A 9,550-nucleotide genomic window follows, 5' to 3' on the forward strand; every position below is an offset into this window, starting at 1 on the left:
TGACGGACCGGAGCCAACGGCGAGGTGAGGTGAGGTGAGTAGGTGGGGTATGGGGTGTGTGTTAGTGACAGAGAGGCCAAACACATATTCAGGGCCTGAATGCATTCACACAAACAAAGACCACTTACTGTCTGATTCTGTCACTCTGGGGTCCAAATCTGGGCCCGGTGGGTCCTCTCCTGGGAGACACCATCATCATCATCATCATCATCACTCATTCAAAAAAAGGCTTGGTGGTGAACTCATTCAATAATAATAAAAAAATACATTTCACAGTCATAACATTTCTGGTCATATTTGTTCTGCTTGGGTCTTAGTTTGTTGGTATTCTGTTGGCCCAGGACATGACATCACAGGACATGACATGTCACATGTTCAGCTTTAGGTCCAAGAACAAAGTGTGCAGGGCTGTAGAGCTAAGGTATTATATATATACTATAAGGTATTATATATATACTATAAGGTATTATATATACAGTATATACTATAAGGTATTATATATATATATACTATAAGGTATTATATATACAGTATATACTATAAGGTATTATATATACAGTATATACTATAAGGTATTATATATACAATATATACTATAAGGTATTATATATACAGTATATACTATAAGGTATTATATATACAGTATATACTATAAGGTATTATATATACAGTATATACTATAAGGTATTATATATACAGTATATACTATAAGGTATTATATATACAGTATCTACTATAAGGTATTATATATACAGTATATACTATAAGGTATTATATATACAGTATATACTATAAGGTATTATATATACAGTATATACTATAAGGTATTATATATACAGTATATACTATAAGGTATTATATTTAAGCAATAGCTCACGACAGGCCGTGGTATATGCTTATTATATCACAGCTAAGGGGCGTTGTTCGGCCTGACGCGAAGCGGAGGGACGGCAACCCCCTTAGCTGTGATATAATAAGCATATACCACTGGCCTGAAGTGAGCTATTGCTTTTATAAAACGGTTACCAACACTGTCAATATGAATTAGAAAAGCACACTCAAATTCAAATAGTTTTTATTCGTAATTAATCATCTTAAATAGTTCCCCTCAAATAAAATAGTTCCTCTTATTGCAGTTGGTCGCTAAGCAACAACACTAACATTCTTTTTCATTAGCCTAGGCTACTAGCATTGTAGATTTCATAGGAATTTAGCATTTATTTACACATTTTCATTATTTGCATCTATTTATTTACATTAATTTGGATGTCTCCGTTGATTGTACACCCACTAAAGTGCTGTTGTCACAGCGCGCGGCTGTAGTGGACGCAGGCAGGGCACTCCGAAAACGTCTCGACACATTTTCAAACAGGCTTTATTTTGATAAACAGACCACATATTGGGAATCTACATGGTTACTTTGCGTAGGATTATTCTTTTTTATTTTTTTAAAGTTGATAAAATGTCCTTGAGATTGAATTAAAAGTCTGTTATATTTGGAATGTTAACCGTGAAACAGGCGTATTCATTTCGAACTGTGATGAGGCTCTACTAATCGTAGCTGTGGTATACGCTCAATATACCACGGCTATGAACCAATCAGATTGCTTGATTTCACCCATCCGTTTTATAAATACAGTATATACTATAAGGTATTATATATACAGTATATACTATAAGGTATTATATATACAGTATATACTATAAGGTATTACGCTGTAGAGCTGAGTTTTACTACAATCCGTTTCCGTCTATTTATATATGGCAGAGATTTCTAGTTAATGTTTACTTCTAAACACATCTAGTGTTGATAATCTGACCCATCTAGTGTTGATAATCTGACCCATCTAGTGTTGATAATCTGACCCATCTAGTGTTGATAATCTGACCCATCTAGTGTTGATAATCTGATTTATTATCACTGTGGCATATAAACGTTGACTCGGTGCTTATTAGGACAACAAGGTAGAATAGAATATCTAGTACAAGGCAAATACTTAATACTTAACAGAGAAAAGTGACATTCTAGTATGGAGAATAAAGAGAGAGAGATGATCAATATGAAGACAACAACAGCAGCAGCACCCAGGAACAAAGGTGACCGCCCTCACAGAACCACTAACTCTCTTTATTTGGTTGTGGTGTCGAACCACAAAAATATTTTTCAGGGAAAACTGCGGTCATCTTGGATTTGTGCCCTGCACACTTTTTTCTTGGACCCCAGGCCGAAGGTTCTGTCATTTCATGTTGAGATCAAACATGAGGTCAAACATGAGGTCAAATGGAATACAAAGAAACTGAGGCCTAATAAAAAACATGTTTTAAATAAAGTGTTGTTGACGTCTGTATATACACACACACACACACACACACACACACACACACACACACATAGCCACTCCTACTTTCAATCCACCTCCAGAGTGAGATAGCAAGATAGTACATGTACACTAGTACTAGTATTAGATAGTACACTACATAACACTCAACAACAAACTCACAGGAAGAAGTCCTCCTCTTCATCCGAGTCTTCCTCCAGCAGGTTCCTCTGTGGAAGAGCACAGACAGGTCAGGGGTCAGGAGCTGTGGCCGACACCACTGGTGACCTTTGGACCCTTATTGAGCCCTTTCATTGACCTCTGACCTCGGCCGACTCATCTGATCAAATGGAATGTGCCTCTCGTTGACTGTGTGTACCTGTACATTGATGTAATAAAAGCTATTCTGATTCTGACATCACACCTTCCCTATGACATCACACCTTCCCTATGCTCTCACTTTGAACGACCAGGCTCATACCAACTCTGAACTGATTCAGATCTCCAGACAGCTGTGGAACGGACCCACCGGCTCTTAGCCTTCCTGACTGTCTGCAGAGGGCCGATATGGAACGCCCTCGCTCAGCCAAACACACCACGTGATCATTGAGTCGCTGTCACCAACAAGTCCAACATGTCCAATCCATCAATCAATCAATCAATCAATGTGTCTGTTCTGCTTTGATGTCTCCTGCAGCAGCAGGACGTGTTGCTAAGGGGACATTACTGGTAAACATTGTTGCTAAGGGGACATTACTGGTAAACATTGTTGCTAAGGGGACATTACTGGTAAACATTGTTGCTAAGGGGACATTACTGGTAATCATTGTTGCTAAGGGGACATTACTGGTAAACATTGTTGCTAAAGGGACATTACTGGTAATCATTGTTGCTAAGGGGACATTACTGGTAAACATTGTTGCTAAGGGGACATTACTGGTAAACATTGTTGCTAAGGGGACATTACTGGTAAACATTGTTGCTAAGGGGACATTACTGGTAATCATTGTTGCTAAGGGGACATTACTGGTAAACATTGTTGCTAAGGGGACATTACTGGTAATCATTGTTGCTAAGGGGACATTACTGGTAAACATTGTTGCTAAGGGGACGTTACTGGTAAACATTGTTGCTAAGGGGACATTACTGGTAAACATTGTTGCTAAGGGGACATTACTGGTAATCATTGTTGCTAAGGGGACATTACTGGTAAACATTGTTGCTAAGGGGACATTACTGGTAATCATTGTTGCTAAGGGGACATTACTGGTAAACATTGTTGCTAAGGGGACATTACTGGTAATCATTGTTGCTAAGGGGACATTACTGGTAAACATTGTTGCTAAGGGGACATTACTGGTAATCATTGTTGCTAAGGGGACATTACTGGTAAACATTGTTGCTAAGGGGACATTACTGGTAAACATTGTTGCTAAGGGGACATTACTGGTAAACATTGTTGCTAAGGGGACATTACTGGTAAACATTGTTGCTAAGGGGACATTACTGGTAAACATTGTTGCTAAGGGGACATTACTGGTAAACATTGTTGCTAAGGGGACATTACTGGTAAACATTGTTGCTAAGGGGACATTACTGGTAAACATTGTTGCTAAGGGGACATTACTGGTAAACATTGTTGCTAAGGGGACATTACTGGTAAACATTGTTGCTAAGGGGACATTACTGGTAAACATTGTTGCTAAGGGGACATTACTGGTAAACATTGTTGCTAAGGGGACATTACTGGTAAACATTGTTGCTAAGGGGACATTACTGGTAATCATTGTTGCTAAGGGGACATTACTGGTAAACATTGTTGCTTAGGGGACATTACTGGTAAACATTGTTGCTAAGGGGACATTACTGGTAAACATTGTTGCTAAGGGGACATTAACATTGCCTCTGCTTTTGTAACACCTTATAGAGAGCTGGGCTCAGGAAGGTGGAGCTTTCAACAACTTGACGATCCAAAAACACCGGTAATGACGACCAGGCAAGGTAATGTCAACCAGGCAAGGTTCTCCATTGATGTGGTCAATAAAGACGCTATTGATGGGGAAGGACGTGTGTAAAACCTTCAGAGTGACGGCGGTTACGCAAGCGTGGTGGAGTGTTGGCCCCAGAAGAGAGAGAGAGACTCGGCCCCTCTGCTTCTCATTGTGAGGACTGTTTTACTGACTGTTTTACTGCATCAGGGGTGAACCAGCCCCTTGCTGCCAAGGTAAACCAGAGGCTCCCTGGTCCTGGTCTGGAGAATCCTTTAAGGTCTGCCTTCATTTCCTCTAATAGGAGTAACAACATGACTGCCAGTGGTGTCTTTGATGTAGGTATTAGTGATCATTGTCCTGCATTAGAGACACACATCTGAAGAGTACTCCCTCTAGAATTACTATTAGAATTATACTTGAATTCATCCTGCGCATGATGTGATCATGTCTTCCTTGTTTTATCTACGTGTTATCTATCTACTATGTTACTTTATCTTGTCACTCGTCGTCTCTGTTGGAGTGTAAATAAAGGCTGACTGACTCACAGGATGAAAGTCCTCAGGTGATCAGATAGGGTTAGGGTTAGGGTTAGATAACACTCAGGCTGGGACCCTCAACCCTCTGATGCTGCTTTACATCCTTACGTCATCACAAGGCAGCTACGCTCATAAGCATCCAGAGGCCAGAGGGAGTGGGGTTAGGGCCTCCCTGTGTTTCTCTTAGACGGCCCAGCTCAACAACAGCTGACACTACTCACCTCAGAGATGGAGGGAAGAAGGGAAGAGAGCAGAACAGATGAGAGAGAGAGAGAGAGAGAGAGAGAGAGAGAGAGAGATAGAGAGAGAGAGATAGAGAGATAGAGAGAGAGAGATAGAGAGAGAGAGATAGAGAGAGAGAGAGAGAGAGAGAGAGAGAGATAGAGAGAGAGAGACAGAGAGAGAGAGAGAGAGAGAGAGAGAGAGAGAGAGAGACAGAGAGAGAGAGAGAGAGAGAAGAGAAGCTGAATGATGAGGAACAGACGTTTGGCTACAGTGGTGTCTTCTCTCTCAACCCCCCGCCCTCTCTTCCATAACCCTCCTTTCCTTCCTTTCCAAGCATTTTTCTTTGCCTATCCCCCCCCTCCTCCCCCTGTACCTCACCCCCCTCCCCCCCTCCTCACCCTCTCACTGCGCACTGATCCGGTGACCTCTTCATCGTTCAGGTGTCGTTTGAACTTGGGAGGCATGTTGTCTTCTTCAGGCTGCTCCTCCTGCTCCGGCTCCCTCTGCAGGCGAGGAGGAGAACAACAGCATGAACACACTGCTTCAACATAACACACTGCTTCAACACAACATACAGCTTCAACATAACATACAGCTTCAACATAACATACAGCTTCAACATAACATACAGCTTCAATGGCCATAACAACACACTGCTTCAACTGTCCAAACGTCAAACCTCAATTCCTTGTGACCTCTCTCTCCTCGCCTCATTGGTGGAGAAGGTGAGATGGGAGGAGCCTCAGAACTTCTCCTCCAATGAGTTTAAAAAAAAAAGCGTTTAATAATGAAATTCTAGATGGACAAAACAGAACCACAACATGTTTCCAAGCGTTCTACCAGATAGACTATACTGACGCAGAGAACACTCTCATGTTGTTGGAAGGTGTGTGTGTGTGTGTGTGTGTGTGTGTGTGTGTGTTTAGGCTTGGCCCTGGCCATAACCACAAGTGCTAGGGGACAGCAGAAAGAGTGAGAGCAGAGATTGGAATCCATCACCTAAATCTCCCCAGAAAGATGTAGCATCACTTGTAGTGATGTTTTATGGGGCAGCGCTGAGGCGTGGGAGGCAGGTTCCCTCCTGCTCTGTCTCCAGCCTAAAGTCTCGGAGCAGGAAAACTTGCTGCTCTTCTTCCAGGCACTAAAGCGTCTCTCTGCTCTCAGATCAGAGTCTGTCTGGCTCCGAGTCCAAACTCCAAACAAAAGGCCAAGTGACGTTAAACCCAGTTAAACCCAGCCCATCACAGTAGCATGACACCCAGCCCATCACAGTGTTTCACCTAGGCACAAAAGCCCCCCAAGGAAAGATAAAATAGAAGGCTAAAAATCTCAATTTTCCACTGAAACCAATTTGGCAGGAAAATCAAGGCGAGGAGGACCAAAGCCGTGTGTGGCTGGGGTGGGGGTCGGGGTGGGGGTGGGAGGGGGTTTCTTTTGTAATGGTAGGGGAAACACTGCCATCTCCCGCCACAGGCCCCATCTGAACACTAATATGATACCATTGAATCCTGTTCAGTTCTGCTCTGGGACCTTCTGGCACCTTCTGGCACCGCGGGCTGGACAACGGCTGGGAGTGGCCAGGAGCGGAGAAGAACTTTCCGGTAAACAGAAGAAGAAAGAGAGAGAGAGGCAGAGGACAGGGCTCTATCTGAGGCAACTACAGAGGAGAGAGGGGGGGGAGAGAGAGAGAGAGGGGGGGCGACATAACAGAGAGGAGAAGAGGAGAAAAAGAAGAGAAAAGTCTAATGTGGGTAGCAGATTTTCAAATGCATTCATTAGGAATCACTTTTAAAGGTGCAATCCGTATTATTAGTTTTTGTTTTGTTTTGTTATATCTGTACGCCTGGACATCAAGGCAGCAGATGATGGAGGAGAGAGGAGAGGAACAGAGAGGAACAGGAGCTCAGGTAGATGATGGAGGTGAGAGGAGAGGAACAGGAGCTCAGGTAGATGATGGAGGCGAGAGGAGAGGAATAGGAGCTCAGGTAGATGATGGAGGTGAGAGGAGAGGAACAGAGAGGAACAGGAGCTCAGGTAGATGATGGAGGTGAGAGGAGAGGAACAGAGAGGAACAGAGAGGAACAGGAGCTCAGGTAGATGATGGAGGCGAGAGGAGGTGGGAGGTGTTCTAGTCTGGTATGAGGAGGAGGAGTTCTAGTCTGGTATGAGGAGGAGGTGATCTAGTCTGTTATGAGGAGGTGTTCTAGTCTGGTATGTGGGTTAGGGTTAAGGCTGTTCTAGTCTGGTATGTGGAGGTGTACTTCCATCATCGGTTGACATTTGAGCTGCTTGATTGAATGAAAGCATTTCATTACCACTGTAAAAGCATTGCACTGCCCTGGATCTGGTATTTTGTGTTCGTGACAAATACAATTTGATTTGATTTGATGAAGGACAGAAGATCTCACGATCTGCCACGCTGAGGCAGTGAGGGTCAGCCTCCACATAAAGGAGGATGTCGTTGACAGTCATGTAGCCTTAGTGCACCAGTCACATCTGGAGCAACTGACATCACATCTGGCTTAGTGGCTAACTGATATAACATCTAGCTTAGTGGCTAACTGATATAACATCTAGCTTAGTGTCTAACTGATATAACATCTAGCTTAGTGGCTAACTGATATAACATCTAGCTTAGTGTCTAACTGATATAACATCTAGCTTAGTGTCTAACTGATATAACATCTAGCTTAGTGTCTAACTGATATAACATCTAGCTTAGTGTCTAACTGATATAACATCTAGCTTAGTGTCTAACTGATATAACATCTAGCTTAGTGGCTAACTGATATAACATCTAGCTTAGTGTCTAACTGATATAACATCTAGCTTAGTGGCTAACTGATATAACATCTAGCTTAGTGTCTAACTGATATAACATCTAGCTTAGTGGCTAACATGTGACATAAAGAAAAGACATCCATGTGACAGACAGTGAATGCTTATTGACATGGTGACTCCAGGTTGACCCTGTTTACTACGGTACTGTGATTCCTTCAGCTACGTCATCAACTTGTGATGCTGTCCAGCAGAGATACAATATGAATATGAACATGAGGATATATATATATAAACATGAACACCTTCTGGTCTGGACATGATGTCACATATAAATATGAACATGAGGAACACTTCTGATATGAACACCTTCTGGTCTGGACCTTCTGGTCTGGACATGATGTCACATGTCCCAACGGCTAGCTAGACACCTTCACCAAGCCGTTGACTTTGCAATGAGCACGACACCATGTATGTGAATGTGTTAGTGTGTGAATGTGTGAATGTGTTCATGTGTTCATGTGTTAGTGTGTTAATGTGTTAATGTGTTAATGTGTTAGTGTGTTAATGTGTGAATGTGTGAATGTGTTCATGTGATGTGATGTGACGTGACGTGACGTCATGTGATGTGATGTGATGTGGTGTGATGTGATGATGATGTTGTGTGATGTGATGTGACGTGACGTGATGTGACGTGACGTGATGTGATGTGATGTTGTGATGTTGTGATGTGACGTGGCGTGGTGATGTGATGAGATGTGATGTGGTGTTGTGATGTGATGTGGTGTGATGTTGTGATGTGATGTTGTGATGTGACGTGACGTGGCGTGATGTGGTGATGTGATGTGATGTTGTGATGTGATGAGATGTGATGTGATGTGACGTGGTGATGTGATGTGACGTGACAATGTGATGTGATGTGGTGTGGTGTGGTGATGTGGTGATGTGATGTGATGTGGTGATGTGATGTGATGTGATGTGATGTGATGTTATGATGTTATGACGTCAGTGGGACCAGACATGACCAAGCCAGCTAGCACAATGTTGCTATGCTAATCATACCTGCTGCTGTTTCCTCCGGTTCTCTCTCCGGTATTCACACCGCCGGTTGATCACCGTGTCTGTCTTCTGAAATCGCTTATTGTGATACAAACCGTGAACACAACAGGGTTATAGGTCTGTTATAGATAGGGTTATGTAGGGTTATCTGTGTCCAGCTAGGCAGGGATGCCCCTTCAGTCTGTCCTGCTGATTCTCTCCCGTGGCTGCGTTCGTAAAGTCGCTCTGAGAGCGGCGGAGCGCACACTGGGTTCACCGTCATAGAGCGACCGAGTAATTTGATTGGACGAGAGGCGTTCCATGAGTGCTGATCAGATTTCCAGAGCAATTTTACGAACGTGCCCCCGTTATCAGCGTCATCAGCTGCGCCGCCGGAGGACGTACAACATCTGGGGAGGAGCGTCATGACGTCATCACGTCAGTCTGCTGACAACGACAGTTTAACATTTAGAATAATAGTTCAGTTGAACTATGACATTTTTTTGTTTTATTCTACAAACTATTGTCAACATTTCTACCAAATACCAAATAAAATGATGGTCATTTAGTGCATTTATTTATTTGCAGAAAATGACAAAATGGTCAAAATAACAAAACATTCAGGGACCTCGAAGAATGCAAAGAAAACAAGTTCATATTCATT

The 9,550-nt window shown here is 42.7% G+C and overlaps 1 protein-coding gene across 1 annotated transcript in view; it reads right to left on the minus strand.

Moving 5' to 3' along the window:
* vamp4 (vesicle-associated membrane protein 4) overlaps positions 1-8,950 on the minus strand; it is a 15,747-nt gene extending 6,797 nt beyond the window's left edge. Inside the window, exons 1-4 of the mRNA XM_080535787.1 lie at positions 8,911-8,950; positions 5,469-5,573; positions 2,502-2,548; positions 129-179 (exon numbers count right to left, since the gene is read on the minus strand). Of these exons, the coding sequence (XP_080391913.1) occupies positions 129-179; positions 2,502-2,548; positions 5,469-5,534 (164 nt within the window). The 5' untranslated portion in view covers positions 5,535-5,573; positions 8,911-8,950. The remainder of the gene's footprint in view (positions 1-128; positions 180-2,501; positions 2,549-5,468; positions 5,574-8,910) is intronic.
* Positions 8,951-9,550: the final 600 nt, after the last annotated feature.

This window comes from Nansenia antarctica, assembly GCF_963989245.1.
Source record: "Nansenia antarctica genome assembly, chromosome: 7".
Taxonomy (NCBI): Eukaryota; Metazoa; Chordata; class Actinopteri; order Argentiniformes; family Microstomatidae; genus Nansenia; species Nansenia antarctica.